This window comes from Pieris brassicae, chromosome 8, assembly GCF_905147105.1.
Source record: "Pieris brassicae chromosome 8, ilPieBrab1.1, whole genome shotgun sequence".
Taxonomy (NCBI): Eukaryota; Metazoa; Arthropoda; class Insecta; order Lepidoptera; family Pieridae; genus Pieris; species Pieris brassicae.
The window spans coordinates 15,766,715-15,786,628 of NC_059672.1; the positions used below are offsets into that span (position 1 = coordinate 15,766,715).

At 33.6% G+C, this 19,914-nt stretch overlaps 3 protein-coding genes across 3 annotated transcripts; 1 reads left to right on the forward strand and 2 right to left on the reverse strand.

The window, feature by feature from the left end:
* Positions 1–1,250: 1,250 nt before the first annotated feature.
* LOC123713302 (phospholipase A2-like) lies at positions 1,251–2,400 on the reverse strand. The gene is made up of 4 exons (XM_045666905.1): positions 2,233–2,400; positions 2,003–2,162; positions 1,446–1,601; positions 1,251–1,364 (listed from the first exon to the last, which is right to left on the reverse strand). The coding sequence occupies exons 1-4, from the start codon at positions 2,381–2,383 to the stop codon at positions 1,277–1,279; spliced, it is 555 nt and encodes a 184-aa protein (XP_045522861.1). The 5' UTR covers positions 2,384–2,400; the 3' UTR covers positions 1,251–1,276.
* Positions 2,401–12,397: 9,997 nt separating this feature from the next.
* LOC123713494 (N-chimaerin) lies at positions 12,398–16,082 on the forward strand. The gene is made up of 8 exons (XM_045667187.1): positions 12,398–12,579; positions 12,676–12,877; positions 12,957–13,187; positions 13,497–13,723; positions 13,905–14,156; positions 14,373–14,504; positions 15,105–15,213; positions 15,409–16,082. The coding sequence occupies exons 1-8, from the start codon at positions 12,546–12,548 to the stop codon at positions 15,575–15,577; spliced, it is 1,356 nt and encodes a 451-aa protein (XP_045523143.1). The 5' UTR covers positions 12,398–12,545; the 3' UTR covers positions 15,578–16,082.
* On the reverse strand, positions 15,962–18,539 carry LOC123713495 (N-glycosylase/DNA lyase). Its single transcript, XM_045667188.1, has 6 exons — positions 18,313–18,539; positions 17,883–18,221; positions 17,697–17,808; positions 17,435–17,605; positions 17,133–17,327; positions 15,962–16,063 (listed from the first exon to the last, which is right to left on the reverse strand). The coding sequence occupies exons 1-6, from the start codon at positions 18,387–18,389 to the stop codon at positions 15,983–15,985; spliced, it is 975 nt and encodes a 324-aa protein (XP_045523144.1). The 5' UTR covers positions 18,390–18,539; the 3' UTR covers positions 15,962–15,982.
* Positions 18,540–19,914: the final 1,375 nt, after the last annotated feature.

The window sequence follows — 19,914 nt, forward strand, 5'->3', positions numbered from 1 at the left end:
AAGGTTGTATTGTCTAGTCGACTCATTAGGAGTTTTTTGTTTTGATAAATTTTATAAGTTATTATTTTTGCATGTTTAGGGTTAATAAATGTCTGCAGCACCGTACTATATAAATATTTATCGTCGATTCTTTTGATCAAAGCATGGACAGACAGAAAGAGAAAAGACACTTGTTAAAAAAGTGAAAACATTAATTAAACTATTTAGTTTTATCCGATTGTGTAAAGCAAAATCTTGTAATCTTTATTTGAGAACGTCCTGTGATTGCGACGACAAATTCTATAGATGCTTGAAAAAAATTCATTCAAAAACAGCATACCTATATTATTGCAGTGTTGTACTTTAATATTTACAATGCGAGGTGTTTTAAAAAGGACTACAAAATAACTCTTTGTGCAACATAGCGTTAAAAACTTATCATATTTTAAGCAGTTCATTACAATTAATTTATTTAATTTAAATTACTTTTAACTCCCTCATCCATGATTGAATAAAAACGAAATTATACAAGAGTACGAAGTTGTGTTTTTTGTATCGAGGAATTTATATTGTATTGAGTTTTTAATTTGAGTTAACAATTAAAATGATATTGAATTGCTACATATTGATCAAATCAAATCTATAATCATTTGGTTGTAGCCCACACTAAAGCCTTCCAACGCGCGGGTTGCGCTCAACTCAGCGCTCCTTTTTATTCCTTTCCCTCGTATTTAAAAGCATGTCAAGTTTTCACAGATATTGTGATTGCAGAATTTCCATTCCGTTTAGGAAATGCTACCTTTCATACAAATTCATATACGAGTAATCCCCTATATCCAGCATATCGCGGGTGGCCTTACCCGCGCATTCTCTACAAAACGTATTTGTGAGGATTTGAAGTGTTCAAAAGCATTTCGATATCTCAAGAGTATTGACATTGCGAAATCCTGTCCTTTCTTTCGGAAATGTCATCATTTCCCCTAATTCATAGGTAATTTGAACCCCCTACATCGGTATAAGTGTTTAGCTGAGACTGGAAAGTATTGGGCTAATTATTTGAAAGCATTTACTTATTACTTGTTGAGGAAATCTGACCTTACCTCTACACTACTGACTTGCGGGAGGCGCGGCCAGTGCACCGCGGAACTAGTTGGTTTCTATAGCTAAATTTATTTCAAAAGTGTGAGCCACGGTAAAAATATAGGTTATGTGGTAATACGGTATAGCTATTATAGTGTGGACTGATAAAAATAAAACAAAAGAAATCTAAATTCAGATATAATTTAAATCAAATTATTCAATTATAGTTAGGAACATCGAACCACTGATAGACAGGTTCCTTGGTGTCGTCTAGCTCGTATTCCAGACACTTGTTGCTCAAAATTCTATAAATTTAAAAATATTAGTAATTTGTTTTATCATCTTATTGAATGTTTAACAAGGAGGCGTCAATAAGATATACATACCCGGTTTGTATTTTCTTACAGGCCACGATGGGATGATCTTTTTTATAGCATTGAGTTCCTAAGTAATCAAAATATACTCCGCCGACGCCTCTTGACGTAGTTGTGTTAGCTTTGTGTAAGCAATCACGGAATTCCATATCACAGTGGCAATCTAAACTGAAAATTTATTTACAAACCTTAAATAAAATAAAATAATCGAACAACGTATGTATCTAGTATGTCTTCATGCAAGGTTCCAGTGTTGAGATGGCGCGTATGACAAATTCCAATTTAAACGTATAATTTATTCAAATCGTAGAACAAGGATGTTGTATGCTTCCTTCGACTTAAAGGAAGGAATTTCAACCAGCCTAACCACTGAATAGCCGGCCCGAAGACCCCCGTGGCTAAGGTCGATTAGTTGTATATATATATCGTTAGCAGTCTTAGCAGGAAAAGGTTTGTTAACAAGTTAAAGTGTGACGTCGTCGTTTGGATTATATCTGTACTCGTACGAGTATAATATTGTAGATGTCACTTTAATTGCATTTTGAAATAAAAATATGGAAAAAATATACCGAGTATAGGAAGCTCCATTTGTTAGGTTATGTTTAGAATCTCCAGCTGCTATGTAGTCTGGGCAGAGATCGTGGGCACGGCAACACTTGTCTGCTTCTACTTCTTTACCTAGGTCATCGTGGCTCTTCGCGTTATTTCCAGAACCACACCACTTGGTACCTTTAGAGTTAAGATTTTTAACAATAGTCTGGTTTATATAACCGCGAAAAACAAAGAAAATGATATCTACCAGGATATATGAAGCTTTCTTTTAATACGGGATCCTTTTCGCTAGCAGAGGGGCTTATAGTTTTCCATAGCGTCTTGGAATGGACACCGGGATTATTTTTCCAGCAAACAGCGTTTTCTACAGCAACAAAGAGAAATAAAAATTTTAACATTATAATTTTTTTTACTTTTCTAGCTAATCGAGTACTTTTAGCATAGGCAGTTTCGTCTTTTATATAAGTCATGAGTAATAAATATGCGGTCTCGCTTAGAGCGATAATAAGCATAGGCTAATTTATAATTAGGTTTATTTAAAACAAAATAATATATTAATAACCATATTTATAATTTCAGTCGATTGGTTAAATAAAAAAACATTTATTGACATTTGACATAAGATCGTAATATTGTAGAAATTATTAAGTATAAGTTAATTAATATAACCTATTTCAGGTGGTGGTTAATTTGCTTCCTGGAATGCAACACATGGTTATCCGCGTGTTGACAATAAAGGTAAAGGTGTAATTTTTTAATTTTTTTTATTAAGGACCCCTACGTACTAGCCGGGCACGCAGTCAGTCAGATATGTGACCGAGTAGCTAGGTAGCAGGGGGGTGTCGAAGTCTACCCTTTCTTAAAAACATTATTAACTAAGAGGGTTGGCTTCTTCATTGTTACATTTGCTTTTAATCTCACCAGATTTAGGTGTAATTAACATAGTGAATGTTTCATAATTATAACTTAATGTCCGACTCGTTTTATGGGTATTTCGTTGAAAATAATATTATCGCTAACACTTGCACCATCTAATGTATCCATATAAAAGAAATTATGAAGGCAAATATGATATATATATTTTTTAAAGAAAGTACTTATTAAGAATTCAATTAACTATTTTGTAATAAGGCAATGGGTAATCAATCATTATTTAAAATAATGAAGATAAAACAATATATACCAACTGACCTTCATCTGTATACTACTTCCGCTATTGATAAGACGATGGAACTGTCTAGCAAATTTATAAACTTTTGTTATATTCCGGGGACATATATATATATAATGATAGAATTTGTATATTATTTCTTCTATATAAATTTATTATGTAGATAAACACTATAGTAGCTTAATAAGCTGATGCGTGCGAATTTGCGCATTTGGAGAAATTATCCAACCTATTTTAAAAGTATTCCAGTCAGCCACTACTCGGTGTGGGTGAAAGTTCTTTGGGAATATGTATTCAAAGTCAAAAATCATTTATTCATATAGGTATACAGTTATGAACGTGAGGAAAAGAAATTTACATTAAATGCTTCTAATTTTATAGTTACTGCCAGTTCTCAAATCAAGGGCGTATAACGGAAGATGGTAATAAACTCTTCGCCACACTTTTTAATCGCCAACGTTTGTAAGGAGCTGTAACCATTACACCATGTTTCACATGTAGTGAATATTAAAAAGATAAATTAAAAAAAAAAATTTGTCTCAGATTGTCAAAAATCAGCAGGAGGCATGGTGAAATAGGAGCACGCACTTACATTCTCGTGGGAACAACGCGCAAATACATAGTCGAAATAACTAACATCACCGCATACACGAATTCAACTACGACCAGTCACAAGTAGGAGCCGTTCTCAAGTGTGACGCATGGCCAGCCATCAGCCCCTTATTAGATTGAAAGGTTTTTAAAGAAGAAGAATTTTTAAAGAACTACCCTTAAAATGTGTATTTTCACTTAAAATAAAGAGCTTCTCGATTCCTGGAACATTATAGGGGCCAGTGAGGATTTTGTAGGTTTCAATGAGATCTTCACTTAATCGTAGGCGATTATGAGGAAATCATCACTTGATCTTACTGATTCAGGAAGATTGCTCAGAGTGTTTTCAGATTCTCATCATTGTTTTTTCCTAAACTCTGAGCTCTGACCATTTTCGTGGCTTCTCTTTGAGCCCGTTCAAACATATTATCCATATATATCCATAATGCTGTATGCGTACTCTAATGGTAGCCTAATGTAACATTTATTCATCTTTAAGAATGAACCTAATGTGAGACATTTGTCAATTGAGGTAAAGATGAAATTAAAGTAGTAAATATATCATAATCATTGCATTCCAAGCCATTAATAACAAAAATATAATAACGATAACAATGATAGTAATAATTCTATTACAATTAATGAAATGCTGTAATACTTTTAGTAGTAATAAGGTATAATGAAATAATTGTATTAATTGTATTCATGTCTATAATAATAAAAGCCTTTTGTTAAACTTATTTACCCAATTTCTGTAAAGTTGCATATAGTAGATTATTTTTCGAAAAATAAAGTTATAAAGAAGTTTCACTTCTTACGTGTGTACACAAGTACACGCACACATTTTTTTGATTTACTATTTTGTAATTAAACAATGGGTAATTAATAATTAATTAAAATAATAAAAATATCTTATCTAACATTTTTTTTCGTATTTTAAGGAAAGGTACTATATATACCTATTGATAAGTAATAACTAACACTAATAAATTATTTAAACGATCAATAGACCACATTTGCGGCTGGGGAGGTCTTTGAGAAGTCGATTCAAAACTTCTCTTGGTACACTTTTGCACTGGTTTGACACCCTTTTCGCAAAAATGAACCTGATAATAGGACACTCCCAACCAGATAATGGTCGGGTCTGATGATGGATGATGTCCATGTTGCACCCTCGGAACTTTATTTCCAGCTTCTTCAGAGCTCCTAGCGTACACACTATAATTATGTTTATTGTACTTCTCTTCATATCGATTTTTTTTCGTCCGTAAAGAGGATATCAGTGTCGGTTTTTCGCGTAGGTTTAACACCAACCGCTATCTCTTAAGCCTAATTACTTTTAGACGAGGATTAAGTAAGTGCCCACTCTTTTTTTTTTGTATGCTCGTAGACCGAGATTATTTCATTCATTTAAACTGTAGGAAACTACGGACACCCATCTGCAAAGCCATCATTTTCTGTGGTAACGAATGTAAAATTCGGGGTTATGGGGGAATGGGAGGGTGAAGGAGGGGTATATTTATCACCCTCCACCACTTTCACGATCCGGAAGCAGTTATTAAAAAAAATAGAACATCCCAAAAAAATATTATGTAATCAAACCTAACCAAACCAAACCCTAACCCGGATTTTTTGTTTTGTTTTTTTTTTATCAAACTCCACGTCATGACCACTTCTGCGGTACAGAGGTGACGATCGACAACGGGCCCATCGTCCTCAAAGGCATCCACATAAGCCGAACTTGTAGAGGGTCCAGGTTCTGAATCACATCCACGTCCACTATTTCCAACGTCATCACAAGAGATCTTAAAATTATCGCGAGAAATCAGTATCCAGTATGTATGCCAAGGTCTAAAGAAAAGCAATGCAAAGTCCAAAATAAAGCCAAGTTAAAAAAATCCGAATAAAACTAACACAGAAACACATTCATGTAAACTTGAAACTATTGGATTTAATTTCTTTAATTAATGGGGATGTGAAAAAATAACCGATTATGGAAATAATCAATTAAAATCGATTTAGTATTAAAAATCAATCTGCCACTTCCCGACATTATGTCTAGTTTTTTATAACCCGGACACTCGAATTATTAGGGATATTTGATATACATCGATGTTTACATTGTGATCCGATGGTTTAAAGAGGTAGAGGTAGAGTTATCATCTCCAACCACTTTGACACGCCGGAAACAGTTATTTAAATAAAATATTAACTTCGAAATGGCGGTTTGCTTTTCCATAATTCATAGGGATTTCACCCAACAAATTAGGTTAACCTAAATCTTGATTATTTTAAAACTATAAAATTCAAAAATTAAGAAATAATCGATAAATATTTGATTTTTCACGCTACAAAGATGATTAATTAAAAATCTATTTTTTATGCAGAATGTCACATCTCTACTAACCAATAGAAAAGTAAAAAATGTATGGTTTGTTTACAAATTTAAAATATTTTTTTTAATACTTAGACGCAACTCCGGCAGCGAAAATCACTTGGAGATGTTCCAATCAAGGTCCCCCAACACAACTACATATTCAGAATCATCAATTAAAATGAAATTAATGAAATCATGAAATTAAAAATCCAACCCTCTTCTGTTTTCCGACAGGATTTCTTACTATCCGCGCCTTGATAGCTTTGATTACTGCTGGTTTTCTTGCGGAGCGTGGCCGGCCAGTTCTTTTCTTGTCCTGAACACTGAAGACTTCATTGAACGGTACGGTACCTATGAATAATACGGTACACAAGCCTAAGCGTTATATTCAAATTTGTGAGCAAATTGAAATTGGTACTCGGCAAATGCCCATAGCTCTGCAACGCAATAACAGCTATTCGGTTTTCTTTCAATATCCGCTGTATCGTGAAAAATTACGGAAAGTAAATGTTTTACAATTCAAAATTTAAAAATAATGTGCCACTGCCATAACTTTTGGACGTACCTTATGTCAAGATTATGTTTTTGCATCACTGTTTTGTAGAAGTAGTTTAGATTTACGTTCTGTGCCGAACGCATTTAGTCGATTTTTAAATTACATACAAAGAAGCCGTCAATTTTTTTTATGGCCCGCACGGTTTGTGCATTGTGGCCCAGGGTAAAAACAGGGAAACGGGAAAAAAAAATTAAGAATGGAAATTAAATCTAAAAAATAAAAGATCAATTCTTATAGAGCTACATAAAAAAGGAGTGTAAGACAAGATATTTACATAAATTTACTTTCATATTGTCTACATTTTTATATCATTACTTAAGATAAAAGCTGCTAAAAGTTTATATACATGTGGGTCTAATGTTGCAAGTAAACAGGATATGGATGAAGGGAAAGGAATTTGAAGGGAAATGAGACCTTCGAGAAGAGCCGACCGGTCGCGTCGAGAACAAACAAACATGATGTGGTTCAAATCAGCTTCTGCATATCCGCATTCGCACGTAGGGCTGTCTATAATATTAATCTTAGCAAGATGAGCTGGGGTGCAGACGTGTCCCAGTCGCATACGAGACAATATTGTTGTAACTCTTTTTCCGAATCTCAGACTCCAAAACCAGGGCTTAATGGGTATAGAAGGTTGAATAGTACGATAATGGCGACTATCTTGGGCCCAGGATTCAGTCCACGAATTCCTGAGATAAATCCCGGAAAGAGCCATCAAGTCATGCGCATAATTTCTAAAAATATCCACATCTCCACTCTCCACCACCTCATTGGCTATACGATCGGCTTTCTCATTTCCAGATATTCCACTGTGACCAGGAACCCATGCAAACGATACGGAATAGTTTTCTTTTAAACATTTCAATAGCAGGTTTCTAATTTCAGAAATAACAGGGAATTGATAATGTGAGCCAAACGGGAACCGGGCTAGGGCATTTAAAGAACTCAGTGAGTCTGTAAAAATTACAGTTTTTTGAAGTTTTAGTAGAAGGATGTATTCTATGGGCTTAACTAGGCCTATACATTCGCCAGTGAACACGGAGGTTTCAGGAGGGAGTTTAGTTTTTTGAACAATATTGTAATTAGAGTGCACTACACCAACACCTACACAGCCTTCTTTGGAACGCTTAGATGCATCTGTAAATATTCGATGCCATCGTGGCCACTTGGTGTCAACAATATAGTTAAATGTTAACTTTTGGTTTTGCTCTATTTTCACAAGACCCGTGCTAGTATGTATATCAGGAGAGATTACAAGGGAATCGTAACTATATTTGAACAACGGATTAGAAGTTGCTTGGTGAGTAGGAGCCTCAAGAGAAGTAAATCTTCTGTCACTTAAACCAAAAACGGTGGGCGTTTGTTTTTCCAATAACTAAAAGTGGGGATTATAGATGTTAGGCAAGTCAGTTTAGGTGTTAGAATATGGTTACTGAATTGGACACAACGAAATAGGAATTTATCAGACAGGAATTGCTGTCGTAAGTTTAATGGAGGCTCTACACATTCGGCTCTCATACAGGTGATTGGGCTTGACTTCATAGCTCCCAGGACTATTCTCATTGCTTTTGCCTGAATGCTATCTAATTTTTTAAAAGCAGAAGGATTGCCTGGTTCCAACAGGAAAGTACCGTAATCCATTACACTTCTGATTATGGCGTTATAAATCAGTTTTAAGGAGTGTGTGTGTGTATTCACAGTGGAATACACCGGTAAGCTTGGAATCTAGAACTACTCCCAAGAACTTGACGTCATTAGTCGAGGGAATCAAAACATTATTGAACTTTACCTGGACCGGGGGAGGCCTACGCATTCTGGAAAACAACACAACCTTACTCTTCGATACAGATAAGTCTAAACTATTCGAATTTAACCATAATTTTAAAAATGAGAGGGAAGATGTTAGAGCTTGGCAATTTTTTTCAATCGATTTGCCATATTTGTATATAAGGAGATCGTCTGCATATTGTAGTACGTTAGCTGATTCCTGCAATGATGATTCTAAATCGTACGTATAGATGTTATAAAGGAAAGGACTGAGTACAGAACCCTGTGGTAATCCTTTCCATACAGTCCGAGATAGTTTGACATCTTCAATAAATAAATTAATGTATCTTTCACTGAGCATATTGATAATAAAGTTTGATAGAATCGGTGGCACATTTAAGCAAAGCATTTTTTCCCTAAGAACCGATATAAGAACATTGTCATAAGCTGAGCTTATGTCTAAGAAAGTAGCTATTACTGACTCGTTCTTTGAAAAAGCTAATCTTATGTCCGTAGTGAATATTGCTAAGCTATCCATTGTACTTCTACCTTTCCTAAAACCGAATTGGGACGTTGCTAATAGATTTTTACTCTCTAAAAACCATTCCAAACGGAATTTTACTAGGTGTTCTGCAGTTTTCATTAAAACAGAAGAAAGGACAATAGGTCTGTAAGAAGAAGGATCATCGGCTGGTTTATTCTCTTAAAATAGGGATAATAGATTGAGTGATCCAAGACTTGGGGATGCACCCAGAAACCATAATAGAATTTATAATATTTAAGTACAGCATCAGCACACGATCCGAAAGGTTTTTCAAAAAAGAGTATGGAATCTCATCTTCTCCTGGAGTATAATCTTTTACGTTATTAAGTACACCTTTAAGTTCGGTCAAAGAAAAAGGAGCGTTTAATCCAGTTAGGTCATCAGAAATATAAGCAGGAATAGATAATGGAGGAAATCCCTTTTCCGGTACAGAAGGGGGAGCAAGATGATCCATGAACTGATCAGCTAGGGTGAGCGGTAATTTAGAAGAGTGAGAATTATTGTAGACAGATCTAAATTTACGAATATTACGCCAGACCTCTGATGGGCTGACGTCTGGACTAATGGAGGCACAAAATGATTGCCAACCATCGTATTTCTTTTTCTTAAACATTTTTTTAGCACTACGAGCAGATTCTAAATATAACTCGAAATTTTCTTCTGACATGTCCTCACAGTAATTTTTTTCAGCCTGTTTTCTTGATTTTATTGCAGCTGTACATTCATGATCCCACCAGGGAGGCGAAGGAATTTGCGATCGGAACTTAGTTTTAACTTAGAAAGTGGTCACTACCATACGAAGATGTAAGAGGGTGCCAGTCCAAAGTTGAAGCTAAATCAGGCGAACATAAAGAAAGATCAGGCGCACTTACACCTTCACTTGGTCCAGTAACACGAGTTGGCAGCCCAGTGTTTAAAATGCAGATACAATGAGAATCTATAATATCTAATAATTGATCTCCATAATAGTTGGAAGAAGTGCTTCCCCAGGATTGATGTTGGCAATTAAAATCACCTAGGACTAAGAATGGTTTTGGAAGGATGGGGAACAGTTGATTGAGATAAGAAAAAATATTTACATTGGGACGAGAAAAATAAATAGACACTATACAAATTTTATGTACAATAGCAGCAATGACTGACAAGTCATCACCGAATGAGGGGAGTGGAAATAAGCTATAAGGGAGATTATTTTTGATGACTAAGGCAACACCGCCATAGCCGTCAGGACTGTCCTGTCAGAGAATAACATAGCCTGGAATCCGAAATTTCAGTTCCGGGCGAAGCTATGTTTCAGACAGAGTTGAGACAAATGGTTCAAATTTATTATGCAAATGGATTAAATCATTTTTATTGCAGATGGCGCTTCTGCAATTCCACTGGATTATTTGTTCGCGTTCGTGACGCATAAGAGGATTTTAATTGAGCTAAGGAAGCAATAGTTGGGCGGCGTTGTTCGGTTATATTGTTGTCAGAGTTAGAAATGGTTTTTGTTTCAGTCAAAAGTTGGAATACATCGGAGATTGAGAACATAGTTTCATTATTGTTAAGGTTACTGTTTATTAAAGCGACCCCGTTACAAGAAGCTGGAGCATCGTAGTCCTTTATCAAATTGAAGTGTTCTGTTTTGTTATACCACAATCGTTTTGGTCTGGGGGATGTTGATTTAGCAAGTATTGTTTTCTTATAAGATCTACTATACGACGGAATCGAGGGAGGGGAAGGCGATACAGGTGGCACAGGAGAATTAGGAGTATTCTGCATGTTCGATAACTTAACTATATAAAAAGATTTTGAAACAGGATCATGCACTTTATTTGCTTCTGCGTAAGATACACTTCTTTGAGCCATATATAATTTAATTTTAGTCTGCCTTTCGTATTCTGGACACTTCCTGTTTGTTGCAAAGTGTAGACCAGAACACAGACAGCAAGACGCGGCATCATCTTGTATGTTGCACGTGTCCCCTGTGTGGCCTTGGCCACACTTGTAACAACGGGGCCGAGAGTTACAATTAGATTTAGTATGACCAAATCGGCAACAAGAATAGCACTGAATAGTAGGGTAAGAGTAAAGTTCCACGGGCAGAGCATTGTAGCAGACAAATACATGTTTAGGAAGGGTTTGACCATCAAAAGTTATGACAATAGTCTGTGATGGTTTCCACTCAGGAGGGCTGCTGTTACGCACTTTATAACCTCTGCTGCCTATAGGCAGAGATATATTGTCTAATATTTCTTCAGGCGACCATTCCGCGGGAACACCTCGCACCAGGCCCATTCGGGTCACATTAAATGAGGGAATAAAAGCTTTGTAGTTATTTCTTGTCAGGCAAGGGTTATTAATGAATTCGTTTGCACATTTGTGGTCTGAGAATGATATGGAAATGCGGTTTCTGTCTATCCTTTTGATGCTACCATTAATAATATTTTTAAAAGAATTTTTTGGAGAAAATAGCCAAATTGGACGGGGTGCAGGGAAGCGACGCTCGTATCTGAAGAAACTTTTTGCGCATGAACTACAAATGGCCCTATGGTGGGAATTTCAATTTCCGGTATTTGGCACGAACAATCGGAGTCATTTTGTTTGTTCCGACGCTTCGGATCGAATCTTCGTTTCCTTTTGTTGCAGTGTTTGCAAATTTTTCCTAGACGCATTCTTTTTCGGTCACTCCGTTGATCCATATCTGTATCTACACTGGACTCGTCCAATTTAGAAAATATATTATCTACTATAATACCATTTTTTCGCCTGACTCCAGGCCTTGAGGAAAAAGTATAAAAACTTACCAGATACTGTAGAATATATACACAAATTAATAAACAAAACAATTAAATTAAACTAATACATATATATACAAACTGATCTTTTATACAAGTTAAATTAAATTTAAAAATTTCACTAGAAAAAACACTCCCGCCAAGACCAACGTTTCCCGCGCTTTTTTTCAAGCCGTCAATTGCAATTATCGATTAGTACACAACCGAACAGGGTTCAAAGATTCCGCTGCTCATATTTCATAGGAAACATAAAAAATATTAAAAGCTACATTAGTTGCATCAAATATTTTTTAGGATTGCGTAGAATAAAAAACATATCACTTGGTATAAATCGAAATAAATAAAATGTTCTCTCAAATTTTACTGCTACGATTATTAAGTACAAAACTATATTCATAATCAATAAACCTTCAAAAAACACTTCTATATTAGGTAAGAAAGTTTATTTTAGAAGCCTAAGCTATGGCGCTTTACGCCTGCTTTTATAGCATAGCAATAGTGAAGCCTCAATGTTGTTCAATTGCTCAACTTGCTCACAGATAAATCTAATAATTAATAAGCCATCAACAAATGACATCACTCAACAATTGCTTGACAGTTGACGATAGGATTACAGATGTCGTTGTCAAAAGTTGTCGCAGAATTTTAATGTACTGTTTATCATTTAATCTTTAATGTTTTACAACAAAAGCAAAAATGTATTAATTTCTAATTATAACTTAAACGTTATACACACTGCAGTTGAAATTGAAAACTTAAACATTGCTTTTCAAAATGGAGAATCTGAGAAATATATGGAAGCCAGAGTGTAAGCAATGCAGTATATACAATTATTATGAATTGTGAAAGAACAAGTAAAGTGAAAGTACCCTGTTTAATGTTTTGTTATTTTGTATATTTTCAGTATATCGTATTCAAATGGAAGCTCCACAGCCAAAGCGTATCATTTGTGAGAAGTACCCTGACCGACCAGAGTTCTATGGTAAGGAATATCATGGTATCATGGGACACAAGGAAGCAACATATATTTTGGAAGACGAACCCAATGGTGCTTTCCTTATACGAAAAGGCAATGAATTTAATGATTTTTATACACTCACTTGGAGGTAACATTATGAGCTTCTACCACTGTATGAACTTACATTAAAAAAATTTACTATTAATGTGTGTTAAATTGATTTGCAGATTTAATGATAAGATACATCATTATAAGTTATACTATGATGGAAGCCACTATATTAGAGACAAACGATATGAAACAATTTATGATTTAGTTGCTGATGGGCTTATTACATGTCACATGGAATTGAAAGCTCATCACATTCTTGAAATGATAAATTCAAATGCTAATTATACTGAAAGTCCTTATGTCACATTAAACAGAAAAAAGTTAAAAACATTATCACAAATGCATCAGTAAGTACAAACAACATTATAAATGGTAATTTCATAGTTATATTATTACATCTTAAACTGCTAAACTAAATTGAATGCCACTATGTATAAATTAATTGACCCTTCATATAATAATTCAATAATAGTATAGTAAAAGTGATCACTAATCATGTTATTAAAGAGTTCATATCATAAACTTCACTATTTGCTTATAATCTCTTTTCTACAATATGTCATAAACTATGATATAAATTAAACATTGATTTATTATACTTTAACATTGTGCCATAGGATTCATTTTTTATTTGACTGACTAACCTATTACTACAGGGAATCAAACAGATCTAGTCCCATAATACAAACAACTGAAAAATTAACAACAGAGCTGATAATCAAGCCACTATTCAACTTGACACCAACATTAGAGGATCCACCACCATTATATAAATATTCCAAGTCACATAGCTTTAAAGTACATACATTCAAAGGGCTTAATTGGTGTGAATTTTGTGCAAATTTTTTGTGGGGCTTTACTGCCCAGGGTGTAAAATGTGAAGGTAAAGTGTTATTTTACTAAATACTGATTTTTCGATTTTATAATAAAAGGCATGTTTAACCCAAGCAAAATCAAATATTTGATGTAATAAATTTGGAAACAGTCTTTTATAAAAATTAAAACAGAATCAAAGTCTTTTATAAAAAGCAAATGCATTCTAAGGATTTATATTTCACTTTCAGATTGTGGATTTATAGCACATTTAAAATGTTCGGAACGAGTTCCAAGTCATTGTGTTCCAGATTTAAAGAAACTCAGAGGTGTATTTGGAATAGATTTGACAACATTACTCAATGCTCATTCAAGTACTTTACCATTTGTTGTAAAGAAATGTGTTAATGAGATTGAAAGTAGAGGGATAGATTCAGAGGGTATTTATCGAGTATCAGGCTTTGCAGATGAGATTGAAGCACTGAAATTAGCTTTTGATAAAGGTAGGTATTTTTTTTAAATGTAAAAGAATTGTTATATATGTAAAATTTGCATAAGCAATGGATTATTAAAACAAATGAATATATATATATGACTATTATAAAATATATCTAACTAAAAATAACATTGATATTAATGGCATCGAAATATTATAGCTTTAAATTTTAAGCTTAAATTTTTTTTGCACATGTTTAAAAAATATTGTGATATTTTATTAGATGGTGAGGCAGCTGATTTAAGTGTATACAGTAATATAAATGTTATTGCTGGAACACTCAAATTGTACTTACGACTTTTACCGGTTCCTCTTATCACTTATGAAGTCCATCCTAAACTTATTACTGCAATTCGTAAGTATATACATAATTATAAAAATTTAGTCTTCTTTATAACGAGTGTTTTCTTTTGGACTATGAAATTAGTGGACATATGGAACCCTTTAGATCCTATTTATTTATTTTAAAAAAGGCACACTAACAAAACCCATACAAACACTTACAGAGAAGAGAAAATAAAAATAAACAAGAATAAACTAAATTAAGAATTACAAATATGCAATTTAAAAGTTTAAAATATTTCTACTTTGCAATTGTTATTATTGGTGATGGAACACCATCAGCACCTGCAGCATCTTACGCCTGAAGACATGGAGACTGTAAAAAAAATGCATCAGCTTTGTTTACTAAAGATAAAGATCTGTTTAGAAGCCTGCATGAATGTAAAAACTGATGTGTTTCTATATTTCATCTCCAAAGGAAATGTACTTGATTTAAAACATTTGGTAAATTTACCAAGCTATTTATCCTGTATGTGTGCAGTTGGCCAAATTTTAAAATATAATTGCCTGTTGTAGCTTTGCTTTTAGTTTTCATGCCTAATATTTAAAGTCTATCTTCTGTAACTAATGTAAAAAATTATCCTTGATACCAAATAATTTCTATTACTTTAAGAAATGAAGAAAACACCGACTATTCAAATATCAGCGTTACGAGAATGTCTGGATTCTTTGCCATCTGCACATTTTAACTGCTTGCAGTACATGGTCCAGCATTTACATAGGTGAGTGAGAACCTATAAGGATTACATTCATAGTTAAAAGTAGTCTGTGATTTTTAAAGGATTTACATATAGTAGATTTGATTTTGTATTTATTTATTACTATACATATATGTATATAATTTTTCTATATTACTCTCAACTGAGCCATTTATGTTTTATCATTATTAATAGTATTTACAAATTATTATTTTACAGAGTATCTCAACATGCAGAAGTAAATAAGATGTCAGCACACAACCTAAGCACAGTATTTGCTCCAACTTTGGTTGCAACACCCCCTGCAATCACTGACCTGTCTTTTGAAATCCGAGCGCTCCAAGCCCTTATTGAGTATTGCCCACAAATATATTATAACAATAAATAATCTCATAATCATTGTTATCATCTTTGACCCCAAAAATTTATTGTTTATTTTACATTGGAACTAGATCTTCCAAGTTGCCAAAGTATTTTGACTTTAGTATTCACTTCTGTATTATTGAGTAAGAATTTTAGGCTTATTTTACAATTTACTATTACTAAAATATATCAGTACTATATAAGCATTTAAATAATAGAAAATTAAGTATCACAAGAATTGTGCAATAACATGGAAAACTTCATACAAAGTATAAATCTAAAAATATTTCATATTATATTTTTACCTGTTTACTTTGTTATTGTTTCTTAAATGAGCATAAAAATTGATTTGTGTCCATTAATTTATTCCAAGTATACCATACATTTGTATAGAAAATAAAACCATGTATTCATATGGAAATTTTTATTGTTACCTTTTCTTTCGCTTTTGAGGTATGTCTTCTAAAATATCATTTTGTTGAAATTTTTTTAGATCTGCACAAAACAGCACCTGTAAATAATAGTAAAATCTACTTATACATACTATAAAAAGGAGAATTTTGTCTATTTTAACTAGGGATGCATCCGATACCGATGCCGATACAATGATACTTTTCAAATTTCCACATTTGATAATTAAACAGCAATATGTTTTGCTATCCAGAATATATGGCTTTTCTATGAGTTCCGTCGCAACTGAGAGATTATTTTCCACTGCTGGTCTTATAGATGTCGCAGTAAAGTAATTAAATCAGAGAGTTAATTGAATCTCTAGACACTTAATTCAAAATCGATATTCAATCAAGTCGCTAAAGTTCCGTCAGACAAGTGAGTGAATGAAACGTTTAACAAGATTCCTAATTATTCCTAGGCAAGACCAACCTAACCAATTACAATAAAACAAAACACGGAATTTACATGAGCTCAGTTCTTCACGATCAAACCGAAATAATGAAAAATGAAATAATCATGACGGAGTCTTGTTTTACATTGTTAATCAACGCGCTGGCTTTCGGTCAGACAGATAGTTAAACAAAATGCTAGCGACTTGATTGAATATCGACATTTAATTAATTGTCTAGATATTCAGTTAACTCTCTGATTTAACTACTTTACTGCGACATACATACAGACTTGCGTAATTGACTTTCTCCCCAAAACATGAGAGTGCTGTGTTCTTTAAACAAAAATCTTATCAATGTTAAATTTAATTATTAACAGTTATTTATTTTACTTTAAATTAATTCTTATATTTAATTAACTAAACCTTTAATCTTATTCAAATTTTGTGACTTTAGATTTTTTAATTTAAATTCACTAAGCGTTGGTTTCTGTATCAACAATATTTCTATAAGAGTATCGGTATTGTATCGGCAAAAGGGAGTATCAATGTATCCCTATTTTTAACTGATAAACTCAAAAACCACTGGACCAAATTCAAAATTTCTTTCACCATTAAAAAGCTATATTATTCATTACTAAATAATTAATCTTCAAGTAAATTTCTGCATTATCTACTTAAGATTTTATACTGTATAAGATTTTTAAATAATTATGGAAACAAAAAGGTGCAACATTACCGTGTGTGCCCAGCCAGCCATATCTCCATATAAATTTCTAAAGTGATCGCCAATTTCTGTGTACATTTTTTCAGTAACACTTTTCTTACCCCTCAAATGTGGGAGATAGTTTTCAGCAGCTATTTGGAAAACATGTGTATCAACTGGCAGTGCATCTAAATGATTTAATGACATTAAACAAATGCAATCAGCAACCTGAAAAGCAAATTAAAATATAACTATCAAGTATTTCATTGTGTATTGGTATCATAATATCAAGTACAAGTAAGTAAGAAACAAAGTATTTTTAGGATATTCTTTACCTTAGGTCCGATTCCACATAGCTTCATAAGCTCTGTTCTAGCATCCTTATACATCTTTACCCGTAAACCCTTAAACCATTCTTCACCACCCCATTCAACTATTTGATCAGCTGATTTCTTAATAAATTTAGCTCTATATCCAAATCCTAGTTCTCGAAGTTGTGACTCAACCTAGATTGTTATTATAATTTAATTAATGCTATTTCAAAATACTTATTCAAAAAAATAAATAAATGTCAAAAATCAATTTCATTATTGTTACCTTTGGCTGTGCTAATTTATCTACATCAGGAAAGGAATAATATGATATGTCATTGACTTCACAAATTTTCTCACCATAATGTGTACATAACTTTTCTACCATACTCGATATCCTGAAACAGTTTAGGATATACTATAATTCTATTATAATAACAGTGTATTATAACACTATTGACATTTAATTTACCTTGATATATGGTTATTTTGGCTACAAATAAAAGAAAAAAGATTTTCTACTGGCTCTTGAGCTAACATTCTAATCCCATAAAACTGTACACAAGCTGATTTGAACAAGTCATCCTTTTCTGACCATGTTTTATAATAGTTACTCAAATCAACATCAAGACGGAAATAATTTTGTAACAAGTTCTTGTAAACATCCACATGCTTGCCTCCTTCCGTATCAGATTTTTTTAATAATGATCCAAGAACTATGTACTTCAAACAATCATCTTCCTCTTGGAGTCTCCATACAGTTTTGGCGAAAATACCAGTCCATATATTTTCATGGCTATCAAACGTCCATCTGGAAAATAGTGAGACTTTAGGATTTAAAATGTTGAGTCCTAAATTATAAATGTAAAATATTAGCAGGTGAGTTTACATAGAAACTTTACCTAAAACTTTGGCCTCCGTTTAAAGTACCGATCAGTTGAAGCTCACGACTTTTAATAGGAATTTTATTCCACGACATTGGATTTTATTTCGTAAGGACTATGTTAAATTATGTTACCAAATACAGAACTAGACAAGACTATTTTATGATACTTCACAAATAACCCCTATAACATTGGCAATAGTTAATTAAAAAATTATGTAAACAAACAGACGCTTAACAGCGAAGGCGCGCCAAAAGTGAAAACGCCGCAGGGACGCAGCGAAGTAGACACTTGACAATTACTGAAGAGTAAATTGACGTACGTCAAAATGACTAAAACTAATTGTATCAGGGTTGCAGGCCAAGAAAGGGAAAAAAAATAATTGTATCAGGGGGCTTAGTCTAGATGCCTTAACAATACTCGTAGTGTACATACGTATGTAGAAAGACGAAAACTAAATTTGTATTAAAATTACAGTTCGTGTCGAAAAATTATCAGGTCAAACAACATCATACAATGTTAGAAAAGATAATCGGCGTGGCTGTTATGCGTGAAACTTATATAATTCTTATATTATATTAGTTTTCATAACCGCCTTCTATATTTGACTTGAGTTTTAATGATTGATCCGGCGCTATCTACGCACACACTAATTGTACGTAGTTAGTCACAAAGATCTGGCGCATTATTTTTAAATTTCGAACATGATTTTATTAAAAAATTATTACATTCTATTTTTGATTGTTTGACTATTGTTTTAAAACAGAAAACAATCACTTTCCGTAATTTTTGCTATGGAGTGGCCATTGAAAATTGCACCGCTGTGGGCAAGCGCCGAGTACCACTTTCAAATTGCTCAAAATTTTGAATATAACGCTTAGGTTTGTGTCTACGGTACACATAGTACTGTACTGATAGGTACAGTGAAGTCTCCAGTGTTGAGGACAAGAAAAGAACTGGCCGGCGACGGCCCACGCTCCGTAAGATCACCAGCAGTAATCAAAGCTATCAAGACGCGGATAGCAAGAAATCCTGTGCGAAAACACAAGTTGATGGCTTTGCAGATGGGTGTCAGTAGGAAAACAGTAAAAAAGGTTTTTAATGAAGATTTGGTCTACGAGCATACAAAAAAATGAGTGGACACTTACTTAATGCTCGTCTAAAAGCAATCAGGCTTAAAAGATCGCGAGCGAAAAAACCGACACCGTGATATCCTCTTTATGGACGAAAAATATTTCGATGTCTGGTTGAGAGTGTCCTATTACGGGCCAACTGAGTTTGATTTGTGCGAAAAGGGGTAAAACCAGTGCAAAAATGTACCAAGAGACGGGACATTACTTCATGCTTCAGCAGGACTCTGCGCTTGCACACAAAGCAAGACCACTCAAGCCTGGTTTGAGCGTCAAAACATCGAGTTAATTAGATATGAGGATTAGCCTTCCTCCAGTCCGGACCTTAATCCTTTGAACTATAAAATTTGACAGGTCTAAGAGAGGAAGGTCTGTAATAAACCCCATAAAAATTTGGCGAGTCTGAAGTCATCTTAAAAAATTAATGTACTATAAATTGATATATCACTCATTAAAAACTGATCAGTACTTTTGTTTGTAACACTATTTC

Bases quoted from the DNA above. Each gene is read 5' to 3' on its own strand.
- LOC123713302 (XM_045666905.1), bottom strand. From the start codon at position 2,383: ATGTTAAAATTTTTATTTCTCTTTGTTGCTGTAGAAAACGCTGTTTGC. The intron at 2,163-2,232 runs GTAGATATCATT...TTAACTCTAAAG, and splicing joins AGAAAGCTTCATATATCCTG to GTACCAAGTGGTGTGGTTCT. The intron at 1,365-1,445 runs GTATGTATATCT...TTAAATTTATAG, and splicing joins TGTAAGAAAATACAAACCGG to AATTTTGAGCAACAAGTGTC.
- LOC123713494 (XM_045667187.1), top strand. From the start codon at position 12,546: ATGGAGAATCTGAGAAATATATGGAAGCCAGAGT. The intron at 12,580-12,675 runs GTAAGCAATGCA...GTATATTTTCAG, and splicing joins AAATATATGGAAGCCAGAGT to TATATCGTATTCAAATGGAA. The intron at 12,878-12,956 runs GTAACATTATGA...ATTGATTTGCAG, and splicing joins TTTTATACACTCACTTGGAG to ATTTAATGATAAGATACATC.
- LOC123713495 (XM_045667188.1), bottom strand. From the start codon at position 18,389: ATGTCGTGGAATAAAATTCCTATTAAAAGTCGTGAGCTTCAACTGATC. The intron at 18,222-18,312 runs GTAAAGTTTCTA...ACTATTTTCCAG, and splicing joins AACGGAGGCCAAAGTTTTAG to ATGGACGTTTGATAGCCATG. The intron at 17,606-17,696 runs GTAACAATAATG...ATAACAATCTAG, and splicing joins ATAAATTAGCACAGCCAAAG to GTTGAGTCACAACTTCGAGA.